At 44.1% G+C, this 27,390-nt stretch overlaps 1 protein-coding gene across 1 annotated transcript in view; it reads right to left on the bottom strand.

Moving 5' to 3' along the window:
• The window catches only part of MYO3B (myosin IIIB), a 346,577-nt gene that overhangs the window by 91,507 nt on the left and 227,680 nt on the right, over positions 1-27,390 (bottom strand). Inside the window, exons 26-30 of the mRNA XM_064484895.1 lie at positions 25,393-25,504; positions 24,232-24,394; positions 22,794-22,874; positions 10,930-11,031; positions 6,893-6,995 (exon numbers count right to left, since the gene is read on the bottom strand). Of these exons, the coding sequence (XP_064340965.1) occupies positions 6,893-6,995; positions 10,930-11,031; positions 22,794-22,874; positions 24,232-24,394; positions 25,393-25,504 (561 nt within the window). The remainder of the gene's footprint in view (positions 1-6,892; positions 6,996-10,929; positions 11,032-22,793; positions 22,875-24,231; positions 24,395-25,392; positions 25,505-27,390) is intronic.

The following is a 27,390-nucleotide window of genomic DNA, read 5'->3' as shown; positions in this document are numbered from 1 at the left end:
TATTCATCAAGGGGACAAGTCTGAGAAACTCCTAAGATGCACGTAGAGTGTGGTATTACTACTGCCAACAGCTTCTGTGGCAAACCCTTGCTCAGGTTCCTTCTTAATTTAAAGCGACTGGGGTGATGCTAACGGGAAATAATGGCATATTTGTGTTCTACAGGGAGGAGCAACCTGCCATTTAATTCACTAAATACACTCGGAACTGAAACACTAATATTGTCCCCTGGTAACCCAGAGAAGAAAATCAAATAAAGTTAATGAAGCTGTGGACACATACAGCTAATTTTCTTTCAACCTGAAGGGTTATAGTCTCATTTTCTTGAAACACTTTTATATAGAATTCATTTTTACAAAAATATTGTTTCCTGTAATATTTTCAACCTGAGTAAGTTTTCTTTTCTTTCAAAACAGCCTCAATATGCAAAGTTCTTTTTTTCTTTTCTGTCAAAAATCCTCCACCTGCATGGGGTCCCTGCACACAGTGGGCAGGAATCAAACTCAGATGCTGGTAGGGGCTGCTCATGAATTAAGCGGGCCGGCAAGGTGGTATCAATGGAAAACAGCCTGTACTCAGTTCTAAGAGAACTGCTATGCTGCTAGATACTCCAACTTTTCAAGAGCCATCAGAAATTTGAATTATTATATGAAATGTTTCTATTTTTATATGTGGAAAACTGAGAATTTCAAAAACATTGTCCAGGCCAAACAAAATATCTCTGCAGACCATATTCTACCCGATGACGGTGGGTGTGCATCTTTCGCCTTAGAGAATAAGGTCCAAAATATTCACGCAGCTTGTAAGGCCTCCCATCCTGGCTCCCATCTGGCTTATTCCCTGTAGTTCTCTCTATATCACACCACTCCCACCCTGCCGTCAGTCTGTGTCCCACCGGACATCTCACCCTCCCCAAAGTGCCCCTCCTCACCCCATCCTGCCTCTGCACCATGATCACTATGTTCTGCCACCTGAGCTGCTCTTCTCCTGGCTCTGGTCTGCTTCAAGGCCTTGTAGGTGTTGCCACATGGTAAGACCTTGAGGGATGGTTAAATATCACCAGGTAAAGAAAGAACTGGCAAGGGAATTCTATTCAGAAGGAACAGCATGAACAGATATACCGAAAGAGGAAAACAAAAGATATTGAAAACCACCAAACAGCTCCAAATATTTTAAAAGAGGCCTCTGGCCCTTGGAATCTGGTCCTATAAAGAGAACTCTGACTGCTGACATTCTGGACATCCAAAATTCTTCTAAAAGGGTCCTTTGCATAAGGATCACTGATGATTTAAGGTTTGTTGAAATAGTTCAGATAAATATTTATGTACAGCCATAAGCAAATCCACAAGGAAAAATATAACTCAAAACAGATTTTTCCTTGAAGCTCTTTTCAGCTGGTGATAAGGTTTCTGGCTTCAAAAAGGTTTTGAAAATAAATGTTACCAATTAATATTTTGAGAATCTAGAAACTCTAAGAAGGCTCTAACAATCAAGGAAGTTCTGAAAGTTATTATTGGAGGGTGTGCCAGTGAAATCCAGGCCATATTGACAAGGGTGAGTCTTGGTTCCAAAGACGAGCTCAGATTTATCCCTGAGAAAAAAGCCAGGAACACAAGAAAATAAAATTTGGCTCTAAAGTCCAGGCTGAGTGTGAGCATAGTTCAAAGTGTCTAAAGTGCTGGAATCCTCAATGTTTACTTTAGTCCACACAGTGCTAGAGCTAAGCCAGAGGGGTCCTGATCCTTCATGTCCAGTTAGCTTTACAGGAACCTTTAAATACTACTACTGCTACTACCACCATTACTACTGCTGCTACTACTACTGCTGCTGCTGCTGCTGCTGCTGCTACTGCTGCTACTGCTGCTACTGCTGCTGCTACCCTATTACCACTGCTTCTATCACCACAGTCAGCAATGGCCTGCTATCGTCCCTTACTGAGCACCTACTATGTCTAGAACTGTGCAAGTTCCTTTGCATTGATTCTATCTAATCCTCACAATTATTCTCTTTTTGCAGCCTAGGATACTGACATTCAGAAAGATGAAGGAACTTGCCCAAGTCAAATCTCACAGTTTGTAAACAGTTGAACTAAGATTCAAACCCAAAGCCCATCCACTTTCTACAGGAACAAGATAACCCACAGCATCATAAACACTTGGTAAAAGGAGGCTGCCACCCCTACCTCCACTCCCACACCTGCTGCCTTTTCCATAGGAGGTTCCCTAGAAAGTCCTCTGATGCTTTAGTGCACTAACTTGGCCACAGGGGCAGGAAATTTGCTGAAGGGCACACCCTGAAGGAGTGAAATGGAAGCAGAAGGAAAAATTAGCATGGGAATTAAAGAGTGGGAGAGGAAACCTCCTTTCTATACTGATACAAAAAGAAAAGTTTGGTTTTGTTTAATCTCCTTAGCACTGCCCCATATTTCTATAACGACCCCCCAAGCAGTCTGTCAAGATACGTGGCAATCTGTACCTCACAGCTCACAGGAAAATCTGGCTCATAGTTGGCTCTGACGGGGAGGCTGTTTCTCTGGCTCATCAATTCTGAGGTCAGCCCAATTGGCTCTAAGCCCTGGGACCGCCAGGATGACACATGGGAGAAATACGTGCTCCTTTTCCCCTCTTGTGAGGTGCCAGCTCCCCTCAAACTGCCTGAGTCATGAAGCCTCCCATCTCTTTGAGTCTGAATCCTCACTGAAGTGGCCCACGACGAAGCAGCTTCTCTGGGGGTGTGTTACCAGCTGCCGTGTAAAAACATCTGCACCAGCATTATCAATCTCCTGCCTCCCTCGTAGGCGCTTCTTTTTACATGACAACGGGCTAGCTGTGCTAAAGAATGTCAAATAAAAGCCTTGTGAGAGCTTTGCCATATGCAGGCCAAATTAAATTAAGGGGCATAATCCTCACTATTGTACTTGTCAGCATTAAAATGGAGGATTACCATCATGGGAACAAAGCGCCGTGACATAAAAGACTACTTCCATCCTGTCATTCACTGTACAGAGTTGCAGGCTCATGTAGGGAATGGGGCAGAGAAGTGCCAGGCCAACCAATGACCTCCACTTGCAACATGAGGTTTCCTTCTGGCCAGCCAAATTAACCCCACCCCACTGTGCTTGGGTGGGAACACCCTTCCCAAGAAGCCAGAGGCTTTCCGTGCTGGAATTTTTTTCCACCAATCACAGGGTGAGAGTTTTATGACTATCAAAGTTTGTTCCTTAGCTGGATGTGTTTAAGGTTTGCTGCAATGACAGTTACAGAGAAGACAGAGTACAAAAAGCCTTGGGCGAGGCATCTGGAGCCTGGAACTGAGACAGGCTGGGACTTGAGACCTGCGACCTACCTGTGACCTCGAACCCTGGGCTACAGTGCTTGTACTAGGACAAATGTCTTCTCAAGCAACAGAATACAAAGAAACTATAAGGGACTAAAAATAATTGTGCATATGCACAATTGGGGCAAATTGTGACCAAGATACAAAAAAACCAAAAACCCGACTGTCACTTCTAGGGTGTCTGAGCAAAAGTAGGGTAGTGTGCATGATCCCTGCACACAGCACCATCAGGCGGGTAGGGGGGCAGACCACCTAAACAACCCCTCCAGCCAGACCCCTGGACCCACTCCTACCCTCACCCCATTTAAGGGATCAGATTACCTCCCCCTTGGCAAGCGAGCAAGGGAACCTGTTACTTGTTTTCGCTCCCTCCTGCTGCAGCTCGAGTCCCAGTGCCCATAAAGCCTTGCCAGAGTTTCTCATCTGGCCTCTTATCAGTTTCTATTAAGGAGACCAAGAACTCTGGTCAATAACAGAACCTAGAGAGGCAGCAGAATGTATTGGTTAAAAGCATGGGCTCTGGAGTTAGAAGGCCCATGTTTAAATCTTGACCCTGTCACTTTACTGACTAGGTAACAATGACAAGTTTCCTGTGCTCTCTAAATGCCAGAAACTGTAAAATATGTACCTCTCCCATGGGTCGTTATGAGGGTTAAAAAGAATTGTGCATGTGAAAGATTTAGCACAGTGCCCACCAAGTTGTTAATGAATATCAAATATTAGTTGTTGTTATTATTGTTGGAGACAGATCCAGATGCAAACCTCAGACCTGCATTTATTCTCTGTGACACTGGGTGACACCCATGCTAGCTGTCTGGGTCAGGAGTAGGTAAATCTGATGCCTCCAACCCAGCACTGGTCTCTGGTCCAGCATTTGTAAGCTACCTGATTAGCCTTCCCCAGGTTCAATTTATTTATCAGGAATACCACCCAAAAGACTGGTGTGAGAATTACATGAGGTTGTGGGAAAAGACTTGGCATCTCCATAAACGTCGGGTGAATCAAAATGATAACCCCACAAGCCCCTGTCGTTCTGATTCTTGCAGTATTTCTTGTCACGTCTGGGGGTCCTTACGAACTCTTCCCTCTGATTTTGCCTTCCCTTCATCTTTTCCCAGTACCTATCTGCTCCCTTCACTTCCCCTTCTGGACTCTTCTGGAACACTTTATTGGTTGCTTCCCCAAACCCCTTCTTCTTTGCCCACTTTCTCCTGCAGAAGCTGAAAATGCCCGAGCTCACTTCCCCAGCCTCCCTTGCAGCTCCCCTGTGGGGCCACCTCTGTAAATTCTGGCTGATGAGATGTGAGGGGAGTGCCCTGGGGACTTCTGGGAAAGGTTTCCTGCCTGTCAAACAGAGAGAGACTCCTGAGGAGAGCTCCCTTTCCATCCACTGCTTCCCCTTCCTGCTTTGGACAATGCCATGCAAAGAAGTGATACTAAGCACACTGCTTCAGCCACCTTATGCCCATAAGTGGGGACACTGCTGACATGCTGAGATGCTCAAGTCTGCAGAGGACAACAACCCCAGCTAAAGGTAGGCTCAGGTCACTTAAGTCAGCTCAGGCCAGGCCGTGGAACCAGCACTGGACACTGGGGGAACTCACAGGCTTCCCGTGCTTCAGGGGAGCCTTCATAACCTACCTTCTCTCAGGAAAGGTTTCCAGGCCCCAGCACCCATGCCACCAGGAGGAGGACAGACTACAGGAAGGAGTGGACCATGGCAAAGGGAGGGTCTGACTAGAATGAAGCCTGTCAGAAGGGGGAGAGATCTAAGCAAAAGGGAGCGAGGCAGCAGAGAGAGAAAGAGGTGAAAGCAGAGGGCGGGCTACCCGACAGCGGCAGGGCCTGGGGGGCAGGACACCACAGAGGAGAGGGCCAGGAAGAGAACTGTGGTCTTCCAAGGTGGGAGCAAAGGAAGAAAGGCCAGCTAAAGACAAGGAGTGACTCTATGGTGGAGGGCAGGGTAGTAGAAGTTGCTCGCAGCGACTGTCCTGACCTTCTGAGTGAAGTCAGTCAGCATCTGAGGTTGACGCGAGTCAGGCTGGGGCTGAAGCCATTTACCAAACTGGTTCAGTAATTTGTCGAAGATTAAAGGGCTGGAAAATGCTAGCATTAGGACCAGAACCCAAGTCTCCCACTTGCAAAGTTTAGTGGTCTTTCTGCTGCAACAGAAATTCTAAACTTTGTTAATTCTAATATAAGATAGCAGGCCTATAACATTTTGCCAAGTACCTGTAAACGAGCTATTCTGACTATTTGGGAAAGTACAATCTGCCATCTGGATCTGTGGGTTTCACGCAAATTCAAGGTTAGTTGAATGTGCAGATGCAAACCCACAGATATGGAGGGCAGGTTGTACCAGGACATTTTGTATGAAGGATTTGAGTATCTCTGAGTTTTGGTGTCCATGGAGGCTCGAGGACCAATATCCACAGATACCAAGAGAAGACTTTAGTCTACTTTAAAAGTAGCTCAAATAATTTGAGACCACTAGAGAAGTACTGAGAATTTGTCAAGTTTCAAAAATATTAATAAGATGTCTCAAAAAATTCAGAATTATTTTTTAAAGTTACAAATCAAGACCACCTCTTCTTCCAGGCAAAAAGTTTCTAATGGCCTGTTTACTTCTCCAAATCCTGGAGTAAACTTTTAATGAGAGTCGCCACAGTCAATGTGGGGAGAATAAGAAAGGCAGGCTTCATTCTAGTCAGACCCTCCCTTTGCCATGGTCCACTCCTTCCTGTAGTCTGTCCTCCTCCTGGTGGCATGGGTGCTGGGGCCTGGAAACCTTTCCTGAGAGAAGGTAGGTTATGAAGGCTCTCCTGAAGGACAGGAAGCCTGTGAGTTCCCCCAGTGTCCAGTGCTGGTTCCACGGCCTGGCCTGAGCTGACTTAAGTGACCTGAGCCTACCTTTAGCTGGGGTTGTTGTCCTCTGCAGACTTCAGCACCTCAGATGTACACTGACAACAGTGCACGATGGCCCTGGGCAAGCTCTGCTCTAACTCATTTTGAATTATAATTAACTAAAACTTGTGGGTAAACAGGAAATGATACTCCTTTTTTTGCATTAGCTTAAGCCCTCTGTTTTTTAACCTCAGGACTATTGTCATTTTAGGCTGGCCAAGTCTTTGGTGTGGGGGGCTGTCCTGTGCCTTGTAGAACATGTAGCAGAAACCTTGGCCTCTACCCATTAGATGCCCTTAGCACAAACCCCCCTTGCAAAAGTTGTGACAATCAGAAATGTCCCCAAGGGGAGGAGGGAGAGGAGCAAAATTACCCCTAGTTGAGAACCACTGCTTTAACCAAATGAGGCCAAATACAGGTTTCACCATGAGGAGAACCAACAAAGGAGGGCTGTGTTCAGGTTGCCCTATAGAATAAAGACTTTTGCCGACAGAATAAGGACCCCTTACATGGGAGAATCTGATGCGCAACATTTTTTGGCTCCACTCTTTCCAACTCACCTGAGTAACACAGCGTAAGAAATACTCTGTTTCATTGTCCATTGGAATGAAACTCTTGAGTTTAAGACTGGGAAATCTTACAGATAAAACTCACCAGTTTTTCTCAGTAATAGCAGGAGAGTAGCTTGAAGTCTCTGCATGGCAATTGTTGGATTCTGCTTGTGGACTGCTTTTATGGTCTATAGAGCCCCTCAGAACTGACAAAACAAACAAACAAACAAGTACTTAGAGATCTAAGGATAGATTCAGAAACAGGCATGGTTCCATCTCAGAGACCCACCTCCCCTCTCCGCAGCACCCCTCTCCCTGTGCTCATGCTGTTCGTGTGTGGCTGTGCTGGACAGAGTCAGGAGACCAGTTCCCAGTCCCGGCTCAGCTAGGCAGGGCTGCCTACTGATGAGAACAGAAGGTCAAGAAACACTGTCACAACGTGAGTAGGATTGATGTAAATAGGGAATCATTCCAGGAGCAACTCAGTTCTACACAGTGATTGAGGACAGTTTACTGATGAGGTTCTCAAGAGTGGGATGGGTGACAAATACGATTCCTCCTTTCTGTGACCACAGCAGCCATGAGTAATTAACCACGGCCCTCTTCTGCTGGACTTTAATTCGGCTCCAAGTTCCTTTCTAGCACAAGGCTTTACATCAGTGGTTCTCAAAGTGTGGACCCCACATCGTCACAGCTTCTTGAGATCACAGCACATGAAGCATCAACATCACCTAGTAACTTGTTAGAAATGTAAATTCTTGGGCCCTACCCCTGACCTAAGAGAATCGGAAAGCCCAGGGGTGGAGACTGGCAGCCTGTGTTTTTGACAAGTCTTTGAGGTACCCAGGATCCATGCTGGTGTTTGGGAGACATTTCCCCAGAGCAACAATTCTTAATCCTGGCTGTACAGAAGAACCACTCAGGATGATTTTAAATATTTCTTAGCCCAGCCCCAGAGATTCTGAAATTGACCTGGGGTCAGGTTGGCCTCGGTTTTCAAAAAGCTCCCTAAATAATTTTAAGGTGTGGCCAGGGCTGAGAACCATAGATCCAGAGTCACCATCAGTCCATTTGGGTAGGAGAGAGACTCTGCACCTCTTTGCTATCCTTATTTTAGACCATCTAGAAACAGCCAAACCAAAATACAACCAATGAAGATAATCTATAAATCTGTCAATTGTGACACATTGTGGAAGATGAATAAAATATAAAAGGTTGATGTTATAATGATGAAACATATAACAAAGATAAGAGTATAGGAAAAAATCTGGCCATCTATTGTTTTTGCCTTGTCTATTATGGGAAGACTATGCTTTGATTCTCTGTTATTGGTTTGTTTCTTTAGAGATATTTATGTCCTCTGTAGAAGAAATGTAATCCTTTGAGCTGTCAGTGGTAGCTATGACCATCTGTTGTTGTTGTTATTATTATTGCTATAAACACCAAAAGGCTAAAGAGAAAAATTTTAATGGAACATTATTACATTTTTATTATCACTCACATATCACAATCACAAACATTATGACCAAACGGTAAAACAACAATATTAAAAGAAGGGGGAGGAAGAAGCAGAAATCAAGAAAAATAGAGAGAAAAATTTCACTAGATGATTCCTTCCACTCCCCTCCCTGCCTTCTCTTGGTGGATGAACTCCTCCAGTTAGAGGACCAGGTAGGCTTCCCTGCTCCTGGGGATTCTAAAACACTGTTTGGCCCAAGCTCACTTGTAATACTGTGATAAGCAACATAAAAGCAAGAACTGGCATAAAAAGAAAAAAGAGACGCCCACTTCAGGGACACAAGTATCTGTTTCCTTATTAAGAAGGAAAATCATTTTTAACCTCGTTCTCTGGCCCAATTCAGTGGCACCAAGAGCTACCACTCACTGATCAAAGCCCAATGTTGCCCGTGTGGGACACTGAGATTGCTGTTGTCTGCACCTATTTTGAGATCCTTAGTTAAAAAAGGAGCAGTAGCAGTTTAACAGCAATTCAGAGAGGAAAAAGCTGTGTCCACCACCAGGAAGAGAGAAGGTGGCAACACTTCATGTGAGGCTTAGCAAATGCCCCCAGTTACTTTGTCTGGGTTTCCAATAAAAACCTATAGAATTTCTGTTTATGTAATTAAAGGGAAAACTTATCCTATGTTTCTTATTCACTTGCACTTCAGTCATCAAAGTATTGATTTTTGAGAGTTATCTGAAGTATAAAAACCGACAGAAACTTACAGAACATTCTTATTAAAGCTCACATAAAGTCTGCTCTTCCATCCCCCAGCTTTGCCAGAAGAGCAGGGATAAGAATTTGAGTCAGACTAAAGAAAGAAACTTAAATAAGAAGGAAGTAATCATTATGTTGTACACCTGAAATAAATATAATGTAGGTCAATTATACCTCAATTGAAAAAAAAATTTTTAATGAATAAAAAACAAGGAGGTTATCAAACCACAGAGTTCAAAGCAAAATCCAAAACTGTCAGATATTTTTAACTATGTCCTGGTGACAGCTGGAATCACCTGGCATCTCTCTGGCACGGTAATTGTTAAACAAGAGATTGGAGATATGGAGAAAAGTGGAAGAGTAAATTAGGGTGATTCCTTCTAAGTTAATAGATCAAATTAAAGGAATTAGACCTGTGACATGGCTGAAAAGTCAAAACGGTAAGCCTCAATAGCACAAATGTCCACAAAATACCAGACCTGAGGTACGCGCAGGTGTGATAACAGAGGCCTCTGAAGACATGGGTCTCCTATCTTCAGGGAAGCTTCCCTGAGGGTTCCTTCTGGTTTAGTGAGATAAAGAAACCCTGGGAAGGACTTCTCTGGAGGAGTTGAATCCTTCCAAAGTCAGCTGAGCTCTAGAGGCATTCATATTTCCCAGTAAAATTGATCTAATTCTTCACTAGACCATTTTGAAACAAGTTGAAAAAACATTTGACTATCAGGAGAAAGAAAAAGAAAATAACCCAGCAGGTGCTGGGAACTCAGATGCCTCTGGGGCCACTCAGGTAACACAAATGCGTGCAGTGTCGCTCAGAGGGTGGGGAGTGGTGGGGTCTGGGGTGAACCAGAGAATATACATCCCATCCAAAAACATTCAGGTTCAATGTTTTGTTGTTGTTGTTGTTTTACCTGTGTCTGGGCAAACTGAGCATACCTGTGTGCAGTTTACAACAGGAAGACCTTCTATTTCTGACTTCTGCTAGGGGGAAGGGGTCTAGATTGTATGTCAGTTATAGCTAGACATCCTTCTTTTGAGAATGAAGTGTCTGCCTCCATCCCCAAGTCTCCTCAAGTTCAAGAAACACCACTGCTCCTTGGGCTCCCCCTCTCTTTTTTCCCTATTCCCTGACCTCCTTGCCCCACGTAAAGCTCCAGTTGTATAATTTCTTGAAACCCAGGCTGGGCAGCAGATTCCAAAGGAGCTGGAAGCGCCCAGAGCCCCACTGCTGGGCCTGCTGAGGAGACTGTCGCTACAAACTCTGCCGAAAATCCAGGGCTACTCATCCTCACTTTTCATAAAATGCTATAGCATTAGTGTTCAAGGTCGTATTTTAAAACTTGTAGCTTCTGCTTCAAGCAGAAATCCAGGAATCTTCAAACTGAAAAAAAGGAAGAACTCTAATTTTTTTTAATGTTTAAAAACCACCGATTCAGTCCCACTCTCTCATTTTACAATGATGTTAACTAATGAAAGGCATAGACCAGATACCCAAGTTTTCATTTCCTGTCCACAGTGCTCCTTCCCCCCATGAATGTTCTCAATATGTACAAGGTCAGGGTCACTGGAAGGCCTTCCTGAGAGGCTAAACTTTCATAAGGACTTAAAGTAAATCAGATAGAAACATGGCAGCGTCTTCCCCAAGAGGGTGGGTTGAAGGGAGGCAGCTGGTAAGGAGAGCTGTGACTAGACCAGTTCCCTCAGTGGACAGCTTATCTTGGTCTACTCTCTCCACTTCTGTGAACTCACCTTGCAGGATCCCCCACAAGGCTGCCCCTGAATTTAATCAGCTGTCATGTGTAGGAAAAAAAAAAAAGAGTGCTAGACAGAGGTCCATATCAGGTGACCATTTCCAGCTCTGGAGCCTTCTCTGGAGTATCCACAATTACAAGACACCCATTCTAAACCTCTAATGACCCCACCTTTGTGGTTGCCAGGCTCACGGCCATCCTGAACCTGGACGGTTCCTCTGGTGCCTGCTGCGACAGCGGGATGCAGGTCATGGTTCTGGTCTGAAGGGCGCCCTGTGGAATGCAACAAAAAAAGATTTTCTCAAGGTTGTGCTCCTACATCTGGACGAACTACCAAAGTGGCTGAATAGTATGACTAGGGAACTTGCTTATGGTTTGAGGCTCTGAGGTGATGAATCTCACCCATGGATTTGATGCTTGTTTTGAAGATTTAATAGGGTATGGTTGTGAAAGGATATTATTATAGGCAACAGGAGAATTAATAACTGTCTTGGCTGGACTCCCTACTAGCTCGGTGACGTTGGGTAATTTGGGTAACCTCCCTGTCTCACTGATTGCATTAGTCCAACAGGGAGCTGGGTGGCAACAGAGGTCATGAGTGCACAAGAACAGGGCTCCTGGTTTGACAACTGGATGGCTTTCCCACTGCCTTTCAGTTCTCCAGCCAGAGAAGCCAAAAAGAGGGATAAGGCCTCCTTCCTCCTTCTCTCCACACCTCTGCCTCCCGGCAGGCCTCTCCCTCCCTTTCATCTTGCAATCTTGTCCACTGTCACTGTGGGTCAACGCCATCATGGAAAAGGCAGGCTGCACACTGTTCTTTGTTGAGGAATGTCGCAATTGCAGCTTTTCATGGTCCAGTCAGCTTACTTCATGTTGATAAACACTTAAATACTTCTCTACCAAAACAGCTGACAGCTTGGGTGGAAAAGTGCAGAAGGGAGGTTCCCCACTGTTACATCTCATCTTCCATGCTCTGTGACCCTCAAACTCAGGATGGGTTGAAGATGTTCTAACATCTCAGACTGCCCCAAGTATCTGGAGAGGCCAGGTTCTTTCCAATTTGATCCCTTGGCTTTAGAAGAAACCATCCTGGCAGGGGCCCCCTCCTCTCCACAGAGGAAATGTTGTTCAGGCTCTGCCCTGAGGCATCAGCCCTAACTCTGTGCCATCTCCCTTCTCCCTGACCTGGGATCTAGAGCCTGTTCTCTCTCATTCTGCACCTCCTCCTGACTTGGGCAGTTTCTAATTCTGCTGGCAATACCATATTAGAATATTTGGGATCTCTGGCCTTTTTCCTTTTTTATTTCCTCAGATGTGTGTTTTTCATCCTGTCCCCTCCCTCCTGCTGGATGGCTCTCCTTCCTCAAGCACTGCCCTTCCACATGGTACCATGTCCCTTCATTCCTTTAAGGGGGCCCAGCAGACATTTCCATGTTATGTAATGGCAGCTGCCTCAGACCGCATGTAGGGAGGCACAGTCCCTACCCCCACAGAGCTTATACTTTGACACAGAGAGTTAGAATAAACACGGATGTCCACCTGGGAAGTCAGAATGTGACCTGACTTGGAAATAGGGTCTATGCAGATATAATTAGCTTAAAATGAGGTCCAACTGGATTAAAGTGGGTCTTAAATCCAATTATTAGTAACCTATAAGAAGACCATGTGAAGACACAGAGACAGAGAATGCATGTGACAACAGAAGCTGAGAGCGAGGTGATGGGCCTACAAGCCATGGGATGCCAACGATTGCTGGGATCCACCAGGACCTGGGAGAGGGGTGTGGGAAGGATGCTCCGTCAAAGCCTCCAGTGGAAATCAACCTGGCTGACACCTTGATTTTGGACTTTTCGAGTCCTGAACTGAGAGAGAATAAGTTTGTTGTTTTAAGCTACAAAGTTTGTGGTAATTTGTAGCCTTAGGAAACTAATATGAGGAGAGGGAGCTGACAGATATTAAGGATTTAAATAAAAGAAATAGGAGAAAAAGATCAAGTGTGTGTATTCAGCTTGAACTGGCTGGCAGGGTGGGGATGGGAGTGGCAGGTGGAGAAAAACTAGGAACAGGAGCTGGGGAAATGGCCATTATTTGTATTTAACAAACACAAATGTATGAATTATTATGTTCCATGCATTGTTCTAAGCCCTTTACAAAAATTAACTCATTTAATTCTCATAGGAACTCTAAAAGATAGAGACCACAATCATTCCCATTTTACAGCTGAGGAAATTGAGGCACAGGGAGGTTAAATGATTTTCCCAAGAGAGTTACACACAGCTGCAGATTGGCAGAGCCAGGAGTCTAACCCAAGCAGTTTTGTCCTGAAGTCTGAATTCCTAAATATTACAGGGGGCAGCCCCATTTACTTAAATATTTAGAAATCATTAACTCCCGCCTCTCATCTTTTCCTTTATCAATAGAAATAAAAATTCAGACTTTATTTCACTCACAGGCCTAGGCCTTTAAGGTTCCCACAGATCAGCCACTGCCGGGGGGCGCTGGCCTGGCCTGCTGTATGAGGACCCACCCAGAGGACAGACCCCAGCATCGTCTGGGTAGATTCCCTGGTTGGTGATCTAGGCTAGGTAAGCTTTCCTGCCCTCACAATGGAGCTGGCAAAGGGTGCCCACTGTACCTAGCAGAGAGGGCACATACAGATGAGGCTCAAAAGCCAGCCTCCCCTTCTAACCACTGCTGGCCGATTGCATGAGAAACCGGTGTGGTTTCTAGCTGGAATGACAGCTGGTCAGCAGCCATCTTATCAGAGTTTAAAGAGGCCAACTTGTGGGAGGTCCAGAAAGCAAAGCCACCAAGAGCAACACAAAGTCGAATTCTTTTCTTAAAGTGGCACACTTTTTCCCCTTACAGCTACACCAGAATCCCTGGCCTCCATCTCCACCACACAAAACAGAGCTAGTAATTTTAGGACCATGAGAGCACTTTCCTCTTTGATTCTCCACTACTTAATTCATCATTATCCCAGTCAAACTTTGACAGGGTTCAAAGAAAGTCTTGCCTGGTTAATTGCTCTCTGTAACGTGGGAGCTAAGGAGGGAGGTGTCCTCTCACCCCAGAGCTCAGACTCCTGCCTGTCCTGGAGCATCACTGAGAAATCCCCTTTACTTCAGGCATCTAGGGACTGTTACTCTCTTCTTTCCTGACTCCCAGCCGCCTCAGACTGCATTTACTGCTTAAAATTTATGCCTTGCCAGCTTCCAAAAAGGCAGGGGGAGCTTCATAGATCATTTGTATCTTGTTAGCTGTGTCATTTGGCCCTCGCTTAGTACTCCTTTCCAGCCTGTAGTAGGTTTGTTGGTCCTGGTTCCATCTGAGACTATCCCCTCTTGTGAAAAAGTCTATTTTTAGAGCAGTTTTAGGTTCACAGCAAAATTGAGGGGAAGGTAGATTTCCCAAACACCCTCTGCCCCTCCACATACATAGCCTCCCCATTATCACCATCTCCCATCATCTGTGCATTTGTTACAACTGATGAAGCTACACTGATACATCCCAATTACCCATAATTACCCAAAGTCTGTAGTTTATATCACAGTTCACTCTTGGTGGTGTAGATTCTGAGTTTGAACAAATGTACAATGACATGAATCCATCATTATGGTACCATATAGAGTTTTTGCACTGCCCTAAAATTCCTCTGTGCTCTGCCTGTTCATCCCTCCCAGCAGGCCCCCGCTCCCTGACAATTATTGATCTTTTTACTGTGACCATTGTTTTGCCTTTTCCAGAATGTCATACAGTTGGGATCGTACAGTATGTATCCTATTCAGACTAGCTTCTTTCACTTAGTAATATGCAAGTAAGGTTCCTTCAAGTCTTTTGTGGCTTGATAACTCATTTCTTTTTAACACTGAAAAGAATATTCCATTCTGTGGATATGCCACAGTTTGTCCATTCACCTACAGAAGGACATCATGGTTGCTTCCAGGTTTGGGCACTTATGAATAAAGCTGCCTTAAACACCCCTGTGCAGGTTTTTGTGTGGACACAAGTTTTCAATTCCTTTCGGTAAATACTAAGGAGAGCAATTACTGGATCATATAGTAAGAGTATGTTCAGTTTTATAAGAAACCACCACACTCTCTTCCAAAGTGGCTGCACCACTTTGCATTCCCACCAGCAATGAATGAGAGTTCCTACTGTTCCACATTCTCACCAGCATTTGGTTCTGTCATTGTTCCAGATTTTGGCCGTCCTAATAGGTGTGTAATGGTACCTCAATGTTTTAATTTGCATTTCCTTGATGATATATGATGTGGAGCATCAGACTGTTCCCTCTTTGAAAGGGAAAAGAATCCAGTATTTTTATGTTGTTTTTGTGACCATCACAAAAGCTGCCAGCAGAGGGTTTTGCATAGACAGGATGTTCAGAATATGTCTTGAGGCAAGGACAGCGGATCAGGAGTTAGGCAGTCTGAATTGAAGGGCTGTTTCTTAGCCACAGTCTGTAAAATGGGATAAAATTCCTAACCTACTTCTCAGGATTACTGTGATAATTACAGGAATAAGGTTAGTGGAAGTCCTCTGTATGAACTGCACACTGCTATGCAAAAAGTATGCTATGAAAATAAGCATTTCTGTTGGTTAATCAAGAAGGAAACAACTACTTCTAGGATCATCCTGGCTTCCTATAAAGCAAAGTTATTTACTTTCCTCTAAATTTTTCTTAAAAAGATAAAGTTCTGAACATTTATAGCAGTTTTATTCATATTCATAGGAACTGGAAACAAGAGTCATTTAGCTGGCAAATGGACAGAACTGCGGTACATCCACAGACCAGAATTCTGCATAGCAACGAAAAAGAAGAAACTACTGATAAATGTAACAACACTGACGAACCGCGAAAGCATTATGCGAAGCAAAAGAAGTCAGACTCCCAAGTCTACATACTATGTGACTCCATTTACGTGACACTGTGGAAAACGTAAAATTATAGGGACAGGAAACCCATCAGTGGTTACCAGAAGGAGGGTGTGGGGAAGGAACGTATGACAAGGGGCACTAGAGAACTCTTTGGAAATGTTCTTTTTCTTGACTGTGGAAGGGGATACTTGACTCTATACGTTCATTCAGTTTTATCAAACTGAGTTTTATTGTATGTAAATTGTACCTCAACAAATCTGACTTTTAAAAAGTTATTAGAATTTTGAAAAATAAAAGAACAAGGCCTCCTCCTCAAGCTGGATTGTTCCTGGAAAGCAGGATCCAATGGCTTCTAACCCACCAGGAAGAGAGTCTGGTGGGGAGAGCCTCGCTGTTGACGAGGGACCCTTCATGACTGTTTGCATCGCTGATGGTAGCTGGTTTTGACACTAAGCACTTGGCTCAAAGTCCCTGAAATTAGCAGGCTCTGGTTGCTTGTACATCTCAACCATCACAACTTTATTGATGAGAATGGCTACCAGCTGTCACCTCCACCTCCGCCTCTGTACTTGGTGACTCAGACTTAACGGCCTCAGCAAATCAAGCCAGGGTCCTGCCATGGCTCTTCGTGTTGGGGTTTGAACTCCTGGCCAAATGGCTGTCCCTCAGCTGTTATGCTGCCAATCAGCCGTCACTGTGGGTTAACCATGATCGGCTCACCGACATCTTCCAATTCTGCAGCCATCTGAAAGGCAACTTGCTTTCCACACCAGCAGGGAGCAACTCTGAGTGATGTCTAACTCCTGGTTTTTAGACTTTCTAACTGCTGGAAGGAGGTGACAAGGGGACTTGCTAATTCACAGAACAAGTTGCAGAAGGGCCTCCAACCCGTGATGTCAGTGGCACACCACCTAAGTCTTAACAATTTTGAGGTCACTGAAAAAAATGTATCTGCACAGACACCTCGTGGTTGCTCTCCCTTCTGAGTGAGACGGCCTGCACTCTGCCTATGGAATGTGTATCTACTTTTTACTTTAAACTGAGCACCCAACCCCCACACCTCATGGCCTTTCTCTTGCCTTCTGAAACAGCCTGCATTCTGTCTATGGAATATGTATCTCTGAATAAATCTACCATTACTCAAAAAAAAAAAAAAAGTATCTGCACAAACGAATCAAGTTCTCAACATGATGGAGTGTAGCTCTTCACAAAAACCAAACCACAACATAACTACCTGAAATCTTTTCTGTGCTTTTGTTGTATTTTAATTTTTCCCTGTTGGATAAGCGAGACATAAGTTAAGATTTGGAAAATTCTCTCTTTTATAAAGGTTTTATTGTAACTGTATTTGAAATTTGACAGGTACTATTTTTTTCCTCCAAAAGTGAAAGAAATAGCTTCATCTTTTTGAAGTTACAATATTATTATGCTGATTATAGAAGAGTATTTCACAGGCTGATTTTTTTTCCTCTGTTAAGTTCATACGTAGGAAGAGTAGGAAACTGACAGAGAGGAAACTGACATTTACTGAATATCTGCCATGGGCCAGGTACCATGCAGGATACTTTGTGTACATTATCTGCTATCATCTTCACAACAGTCCTGAGAATTAGACCTTAAGGAGTCCCATTTATAGCTAAGGAAACTAAGGCTCGGAAGTTAATTTTCCCCAAACCATATGACAAGTGGTGGTATAGCCAGGATTTAAAGTCAACAGTTTTGATTCCAAAGTCCACATGCTTAGGATAGTATATAAGAGTCTCCCCAAAGCTTTGACTGTACCCTATGCCCATGTGCCATATCCAAGATGGAAACCAATCATAGAAGACAGTCTACAAGAAAGAGCACTGGGTGAAGACTCAGAAGAAGACTCCGATACCAATCATTAAGCTCACATAACACATAAGGGGAGACAATTTATTTAAACTATCTGTGCTTGTGTCATCTGTTTAGGGAGAAAACAAATTCTGTCTTTCTACACAAACTTTTGAGGAAACAAAAGCCTGATAACTCTTGCCATAACACAGTTAATTTTTCCCCTAAATATTTCTTTACCATTATATGGACAGAGCCCAGTAACTAGTAAAGGTTATAAAATGTGATACTATATTTTTATGATTCTATATGAAAAAAATAATTTAAAGACATAAAGGCATCTCAAGTGTGTTGTGGATACCATTCCTGATCAATTATAATTGATCATAATAATGTTGCCTCACTCAGTGGTGAGGTGGTAAACATACCATTTTGGGCATTGCCTTTTTGTAGTCAGATTCTGGAGCTCTATGTGAGGTCCATAATGGAGAAATTGATTCAATACTGAACAGATTCTATTCATGGGCTTCCTCTGAAATTTAATCTTGAGTCTTGGGGTGCCAACTGCTGCACCAAAGTTTCATCTTAAGCACATTTCCATGCCAGGTCAGTATATCAGGCACAAGAGGACCTCAAGTCCACACTGGCTTTGAAGCTTCTTCTCTTTCCCCTCAATGGTACATTTACTTGACCTTCCTCTACTGTTTGGCTTATGGTCAACAATCTGCTTATGCACAGCCATGTGAGGATGTAAAATATCTAGTGTGGTCATTTTTATCTTCAAGAAGAATGGACCAATGAGGATAATATATCCCCAGCGATATTTTATAATGATTCTGACTCTGTGTTGCACTGGAGTTTTACAGAACTCCCTTCCATTGAGTGCTGACAATCTAGAGCACCTGATTTACACAAACAGCATCCATTTGAGGGAGAGTACTTTTTTTAGGCTTCTGAATTGAATGTGGAAAATCTGCAGCCCCACATTAAATGCCATTGTTCACCATGGTAGCAGCTCTAGCATAAAGTAGATAGCTGAATAAGTGAAGGAGAGAAAAGAAATTTCCTACTTTAAAATACAGTTATCCTGTGCACCTACGGATATTTCTGGAAATCTAGTTTCAGGAAATTATTGCAACCACCTAGTCATTGCCAACCCACCAACAATGATAAACGAACCAGCCGTTTAAAGTTAGAAAAGATGAGAGAAAGCCTTACTCTGAGCGAGGTTTAAAAGTTTACAGGCAGTTCTAAGCACTAAAAACTCAGTTCCGTCAAGTGTTGGGTCAGGCTTCTAGAAATTAACCCAGAGGAGAGGTAGAGCCTGTCCGGATGCGATGCTTGCTTTCTTCTCGGGAGCAGCATTTAAAACCGCTCCCATCAGCCGGCCTCATGTGATGCGCCCAGGGGTTCCAGCTGCAGCCGGTTTACAAAGTCCCCTCAGTCTTGGCCGGGCTGAGGCTGCGGCTCCAAGAAGCATGCGCCCCAAAGGGCATCAGAAGGAGAAAGGGCTGTGGTTTTTAGTGCCGTTATCTCCTGGAGGGCCAAGTAGGGCATTAAGTAGGAAGCTGATCAGAGGACCGAGGGGAAGAGAAAACTACAGCCGCCACAGCACTGAAGCAATCAGCCGGAAAGTGCTGTAAAGCGACCGATGGGCTCTTCCTGCTCCTGGGGGCTGGGGGAGAGGGGAGGAAGGGGCTGCAGGAACAGCTCCTCCTGGGAGACACTAAAGTTCCATTCCCAGCCCCTAGGGCTCCACCGCCACCTACTCGGGGCCTTTCCCCTGTGAAACGGGGAGGCTAGCATTTGGCTCTCCCTTAAAAAACAGATCGTGAGTTAGAGGGCAATCTTAAAAAAAAACTATGCTTTAAAAAACTCAAAGAATGAGACATTGCAGATCTTTAAAAAAACTTCATTGCAACTTGTTTGTCTTGGTAGTATTTATTGAGGAATGTATGCATTTCTAGTTGATGAAATCTAGCTATATTCACTTTCCTAAACTTAAGAATTCATTTTAAAAAGTGACAGTTAGTAATGAAATGACATACAATTGTTAGTTTTTACTTAGAATACCCCATCTATCAGAGCACTAATATGTGCACAATTTTATTTTTCTCATTGAAAAAGTACGTATTTTAAATTCTCTGGTGTTTAGAGGAGGGTTTTCCTATGGGAAGAGCCTATTATCAGCATTAACCAATAACAAAAGCAGTGAAACATCTCACCAAGGTGACATTCAAAGTTGTTCCCCGCCCTCTTCCCCCCAAAAAGAAACTGATTAACTGTACTTCTGCTCAGATCCTTGCTGGCTCTCCGTGTGACCCCACGTCTCATGAAGGCCCTTTCTTGGCGGCACAATGGTGCGCGCACGGGAAGTGTGTGCGCATGTGCCTGGCGTGTTTCCCCGTTTGTTTTCTTTTCCAGCTTTGCTTGCCGGCTGGTGAACTGTTCGGGCCCACAGAGATCTCTAGACCACCAGCTCATGTATTTGAAAGGCATCTGTTTATTTTGAAAATGCAAATGTGGCCTACCTCAAAGACTGGCAGGCAAAAAAAGACCCACTGAGCAAGGGGAGAGGTTTCCAATCTGGAGCCCTGTCCCTCCCTCTCTCACACCGAGATCACTGGCTGTCAGAACCACTTAAACAAGCTCCCGGAATCTGAGCGAAGGGCTCACAATTAAGATGAGCAGGCTCATCTCTCCCAAGATAGTCAGCTCATCCCTCACTTAGTTGAAAGTAATGATGAGGTCATGTTCACAAGGGCTCTGGGCCTTTGGGATGGTGGCTCCTAGGCTGAGGACTGCCTGGAGGAGGGCCCTGTAACTGGGACACCAGCCTCCTAACAGCGGCAGCCCGATCCTGTGGACGGATTCCTGGAGAAAGCTCGGGAAGGTTAATACCCTGACTTTGATCTCTGTCAAGGCATACCAGCAAGAATTAATTTACATTTCAGATGAAAAAGGTTGACAGCATGAAAAGGCATCTTGTTTCTGGTATGTGAATGTGCAGTAATAGATCGGGAATTCTGAAAGGAAGTTCTGAGGAAGCTAAAGGGATAAGCCGTGAGGCTGCTTTTATTGGGAAGGAGATGAAAGGAAAACAAATTTCAATACGCGCTGCTCTGCAGCAACATGTAGGCCAAATGCTTCCTTAATTTCAGGGGCTGCTCTCTTAGAACTATGTAACATAGCTTAGCAATACGATTAAAAAAAAAAAAAGACTATAGGCCAAATCCTGAAATATAAACAAACACGTCACACAGGCTCTAAATTTCAAATGAAATGATTTATTGAAAAAAATGATAAAGAATAACCTTAGAAAACCACCAGAAATGGTTGCGCCGTGACAACGTCCCTAAGCTACTTTGCGCAGCCTTCAAAAGTAAGGGAACCCTATGTCTGGGGCTTACTCTACTCCACACGTCCTTGTAGCACGAAGAGGAGCCGTAATAAGAGGATTATGCTTTGGGAAGCACACACCCCAAAACAGAGAAGTTGGAGTGAGTTGCTTTGCTTTTTTGATAAACATACCTTGCCTTCACACCTAAAGATAAGGAAAACGTTCTCAAAAGTAGGCTGCCCATAAAATTGCAAATGTTGTTATCCTATCCGAGTATCTTTACTACTAACAAAACCCGCACCTCAGTTCCTGTCCCTGGTGTTGGCTGAAGGGCAAAGAGACTCCTCCTGCTTTTGCTGTGGCTGCCATGTTCTCCTGACAAGAGGGCGAGGGAGGTGGCATTAGCACCATCCTCAATGACTTCCTGCCGCCCTGGCCCCTGTAGTTAATGGAAGTTCCCTAAGCAGGAATGCTGGCTGCCAGGCTACAGAGGGGGATGCTTGCAAAGCTAAGAAAGAGGAAGCTCCTTAAAGAAATGTGTTCTCTCCAGTCCCATGAAACAAAATCATCTTTCCACCGTACCTGTCCCATTGGTGCTGCACTGAAAAGATGCAGTCCTGACTGTCCTGATATGATGATGAAGTCCACTTGCCTGTTCTTATGCAGTGTTCACTTGGCAATAACTGAGTGCAAAAAGGGAGCCCTCTAAAGATGATTTTCAGAGAGGGAATATTTGATTTATGATCCTACATACCTTATGATCAGTGGATCAACAATATATAAGCTAAAAGTTTATATCTGAAAATATATGTTGGGCTTTGGGCCAAACTGCAAGATCAGTCCAGTATCCTCTCTTAACAAGGGGATTGTGCATGTGTGTGTGTTGGGAAGTGGACAAGTACAGAAAAAAAAAAAATGCCCTGTGTTATCTTTCTTAAGCTGCAACTAGAATTGCAGTCCTTGTCCTGATGCTTTGAAGCTGTAGAGCTTAGAATTCCCAGGGGATGGTGTTCAAAGTTACACATTTGGATTTAAATGGTACCCTTTCCTCCCCAGTATTTTGGTTTTGAATGAAGACATCAGGCCTCTACAGAGCCAGAGAGTTCTGAAGAGTATCCCTGGAGCCAGGTTCTGGGCAGGGACCTTCTCAAAAAGGTTGCAGCTGTTTTATTCAAAAGTTGCTTCAAGCGCAGGAGTATCTGAAACCCTATCCCTCTCCCTGCTGCTAAGTCCACTGGACCGGCCCCTTGTCTCTCATTCTGTCTCCAATTTCTCGTGCTCTCAGTGCTCCTGGTGTGCTCCGGGGCCTGTTTCTTCCAGAGCTTCAATTCGGCACATGCAGTTTCAGATGAGAGAGGGAGCCCAGCCTGGCAGTTACCGTGGTTACTGCCAAATGCAGAAGAGCAGCATGACCTGGGGGCTGGGAACCACGTATGCTCACCTCAGCCATGTGCAGGCCTGAGTGCAGGAAACTCGGTTTGCCAAGAAGGTCCCTGAACTATTTTGGAATATAATCAGAGAATTCCAAGGTTGGAAGACCCCTTTCAGACCTTTTGAGCCACTGTTCTTGTTCACAGACGAGGGGCATGTGACTCCAAGAGAGAAAGGGATTGGTTCAGTGGGCGGTATGCAAAGTTGACTCCATCCAAACTGCCTGTGACCAAACGCTGGCTCTGCCACTGACTAGCTGTGTGATCATGGGCAAGCCACTTCACTTCTCTGTGCTTCCGTCTCCCCATCTATAAAATTAGGAACATAAGAGTACTGATTCGGAGCATCTTTAGCCAGGTTTGGCAATGGCCAGCGCTCACTAAGGGTTAGCGCCATCATCATCACCGGTGGGGGGTGTATCAGAGTAAGCACTAGAATCCCCGGCTAGAACTCTTGACTCCTGTTCCAAGTGCTCCTGAATTATTAACCTTTCCACTTTTCGAAACTCATATGAACTTAATCACAGAATATTTCCAAGTGGATGCCATGAAAATGATGTTTTAATTACCTTCTTGAATATGAACAGCAGACTCACTCCTTCTGTTGCTTATTTTCTTAAATTTCCTCCGAGCATCATATCCTCTCCAGGCTAAAAATATAAAACCATGTGCAAGGAATGACATTAATTTCAGAACGTGCCAGAGAATTGATATAAGCTGTTCTCCCTCCAATCTATTACCCCTCTCCTCCTCCCTCCTGCTTCCTCATTAAACAAAATAAGCCAAGATACGTGAGCGATGGTGGCGAAGAGAGGCCTCTCTGTACTCTCAGCTTGGCTTCCAAGATGCTCTGAGAAGGAGGTATTTTTGTTCAGGCAGTGAGTTTCCAGAACAATCTGGATCCCACTTATGAATCACTTGGGACCCCTATCCAGGGGAGGTGGGTCCCTGTCACTCCCATCCATGGAAGGAGCTCTGTCTTCAGGACTTGGGAGTGGGAGAGGACTGAACAGCCCGACCCAGTCCATATTTTTTATGGGGAGGAAGGTGTAAACATGAAAGTCAAATGAGAGAAAAATAAAGAATAATTATTAGTAGCATCACAGTTGTGTGTGGTGAGAAGGAACTATGTGCAGAATTGTGCATGGGGAGAGGAACGGGTTTGATGGAAAGGGAAAGGAAAGGTAAAGGGATGGAGAGAAGAAGAGAAAGAGAGGGAACCCTGGGGGCAGGGAGAGCATGTTGAGTCCCTCAAAGAGGGAACCGGGGCACTGAGCCTCCCACCAGGAGCGTGACCATCTCTCCGGTTTGCTCCCCCAGGGAGCATCCCATGGCTTTCCACGTCACTGAGTGAGGTCATGAAGTCCGGAGTGGACATTATGATTCTGGGTTATAAGAACACAGAGGAAATCACTTGCTATGTTTGAGATCAGGGGCTTTCACAACCACACGATAGCACCAGAGGGCCAATGCCGTTTGTAACACAAGTGACGCACACATGGGTGCAAAGAGGCACTGACTGGGCTGGGCACCTGACAGCCTCGTGACTGACTGGTTCCTTTGGCTGACGAGCTCTGTCTGGGCTAGAAAAGCCTGGATGTGGCAGTCATCATTCTGATGTTGAAAACCCGGTAACGGACGTGAAGTGCACATTATGTCAGCTATCTGGGAGCTGGGGCACATGTCTGGATGATTCAGGTTTTACATCCATCCACCCACTGCACACCGTGTCCGTCTTGCCACTCATCATAGTGGGTAGGGATGACTTGTTTGCTTATCCGCAGGTCAAGAACCGTGGTGGTTGTGCTCTCAGCTAGATCCCCAGCACCTAGCACAAGGCCTGGCCTGCAGGAGGTACTCAGTAAATATTTGCTGAAGCAAGGAATAAGGGAAAGAAGAGGGAAGGAAAGGAGGGAGGGAGGGAGGGAGGAGAAGAAACCACTGAGAAAAGCAATGAGTGAGTGGCCTCTAGAACTGAATGAAATGCCATGATTCAGGACCATTTACCTGACTGGATGGCAACGGCCCCCTTCTCTCTCTTCTCTCTGACTTTTTTGTATCTCCTGGCTCCAAGCCATCCCTTGGCATATGCCTGCAGCACAACCACTCTGCCTATGACTTCCCGCAGTAGCAAATTTAACTGCTCAACATGGTAATACTTGAGAAAAACCTGAAATGAGATGTGAGTTTTAGCATTACATATGGGCTCCCAAACAGAAATTCACTCTGCTCCAACATATTCTTAATATAAATATTAAAAGCATCATCAAAATAAAGTTTACAGTGACTTGATTTATGCTAACATTACTGACTTCTTGGAAGCAAATACAATTCCTCTTCTAAGGTCGAGCCAAAGTGTGACTATTGATATAAACAGACGATGAGGTTCACAGGGTTTTAGGAGATCCCACATGTTCTCCTGGCCAGCCTCATTTCTGCCACAAGTTCCATTTTCTCAGCTTGATCTCTGCTCTCTTTCCCCACAGCTCTGATGGAGGTCCCAACCAGAAAAACTGACCCACAGCTGACAGAAGTTTGGAGAGAGTGGGACCTGGGTGACACAGTGATATAACTTCCACCGAGGAGGGGCAGTGTTGTCATCACACTCAGGCTAAGACTGGCTTTATAGAGCAATTCAGAACGGACAGGGAGAAGGTATAGCTCAGCGGTAGAGTGCATGCATGCATGAGGTCCTGGGTTCTATTCCCAGTACCTCCATCAAACAAACAAACCTATTGACCTCCCCCAAACAGACCATAAAAACCTGGGTTTCCACCAGGATGTGATGTTTCCCAAATGAAAAGTTAGACACGATGAGACTACTAATCAGAGTGTTCAGTAAATAACATGAGTCCAAAGAAAAATGGACAAAACTAAAAGATACTCATTCTTGTCACTAATATGACTTGTATATTTGCCTGCGGTGCTGGATCTCATGCTAGAAATGCTAAATGGTTCTCCAACTACATGCAGAACAGGAGGCAAACTCTCCTCCTTTGGTCCCTGAGGTTCCAGGACTCCTGAGCTAAGAACAGCAAAGATCACTGTTAGGTTAGGGTCTTGTCTGCTAAGCTACACAACTTACAGAGCCATTCATGTCATTGGTAAGAGACAAAGGTACACAGCAGAGCATCATGGGGACAATCTAAACAACAAAGAAAGAACTACCTTTGTTTTCCCCAGCAGCCAGTGATCTAATCTGGATTTTTCCAAGATAGCAACACAGCTCTCTTTGCTAGCAAGAAGTGTTTGATGTGTCCTGAAAGCCAAGTAATAATACCTACAAAATAAAAGAGTGAAATAAAGCATTTTTAGTCACCATTTGATTCAGTATAGTCAAATTGCTCTGGGCCCATTCACATGCCTTGATTTTTTTAAAGCAAGTATTTCTTGAGCATCAATAATCGCGTAGTAGGTAGTGGAAGATATACAATTCACGTTTATTGGCTCTTACCTACTTTTATATTTTCTGCTAAGTGTATTTTCTTTTAATATTGCTTTATAATTCATATTCAGTGCATACTTGGCATCTTTTGCATGCAAAATCAAGGTATCTAATCCTTTCAGAAACTGAAATTTAGACAGCTCTCCTAGTGAAAGTCATTTTCAATGTTAGTATTACTATCATAAAAATAATTTGTAACCTCATTGTATAAATTTTGACTCTGCTTTGAAAATCCCACCTGAAGCAATGTGTAGATAGCAAAAAAGATCACAGCCTGACACTACTGATTTTGTCTGCTAAACTACATGTCTGTCTCAAGGTGAAGAGTTGTTTTCCTTGAGACAATCACCAAAACCACGTCTGTCATCCTAAATTACTCATTTTAATGAACTTCCGTACTTCCAGATGAGAGTTTCTGGGTAGATACAAAGAACACCACAAAAAGGATTTTTCTCTCCTTTTCTTTCTTCCTTATTCTCTTTCTCCACCCACCGCCCCCCATATATATATATACACACACACATACATACATATATGTGTGTGTGTATATCCACATATATGTACATGATGCTGAATATATTATCCTTTTAGAGAAAGTTTAGTTTTTCTTTTAAAAACTTTCAAGGATCTCTGCTCTTTGCTACCATCTATAATTAAATTAAACCCCCTGGAAGTTTAAAAATAAACTGAATTTCCTTGTCAGAGGATTTTCCTGCCATTCCTCAAACAAGGCTGATCTGTTATTTTGGAATTACTTTAAAATATAGAGCTCTTTTCACTTTTAATAAAATCACCAAAATATAAAATATGTCCTTCCTCCTGCCAAATATCCCCATGTCTTTCTGTTTATGGAAAAATAAATGTACCCGATTAGCACTTGAGTCACTGAACTTCATCTTTGTGCTACAAGATTTGTTTTGTAAGTTAGGATATGATGCTGAATTTGCTGAAAACATTTGCATCCAGAGATCCTGGGAATGTTTCCAAGGCTCTGAGTCTCTGTTGCCACCTTTGAGGAGAAGGAGCAGTGCTCTCTCAGAACCCCTGATTGGTGGCCAGTGCCACACTAGGCCATGTGGCCAACCCAGGAACCTGCTCACAGCAGATATCTTCTGGAGCTAAGTGGGAGGAGGGACAGCCAGGGGTCAGGCTTAGGTCTGGGCAGTTTGTGGCATCGGCACAGATTCTTCAGCCCCAGGTTCTCTAGGACTGTGGTTTCCGTCATGGTTTCTTGGATTTGGCTTTGGCCAAAGCAAAACGATTGTGTCCTGGAGTGCATGGGGATGGTGGGAATAAATGGCAAATCTACATGAAGTGAATGTCTTCGGAAAGCTGAAGTAAAGATAGCCTAAAGTGTAAAAGTCAGATTTCCTACTCTCTTTCCTTTAGGCCTGGCCGCTTACTACATGTGCTCCCTTAATCAGCCAGGCTTGTTCAGGATGACTGCTCAATACTACTTGTGATGAAGTATTTAAAGAGAATCTAATGAATGACCAGCACTGTGCAGGATATGTTCTAGCTCTCCAATCAACGATTTATATTTGTTTTTCGGGCATTGATGGATGGTTCTTAGCAATTTCTAATTTCTAAATAGGCAGGCTGTATCTTGAACTAACATAAATATTAGAAATTAACTCTAATCTTTTGATCCTTCAACCCAAATCTCTTACTAATTTATTATGATGGTAACATTCAAATCTGGCTTTGTTCAGAAAGAGATG

This window comes from Camelus dromedarius, chromosome 4 (genome assembly GCF_036321535.1).
Source record: "Camelus dromedarius isolate mCamDro1 chromosome 4, mCamDro1.pat, whole genome shotgun sequence".
NCBI lineage: Eukaryota > Metazoa > Chordata > Mammalia > Artiodactyla > Camelidae > Camelus > Camelus dromedarius.
The sequence above is the reverse complement of the archived record's forward strand: the minus strand, read 5'-3'. Positions and strand labels throughout refer to the sequence as shown.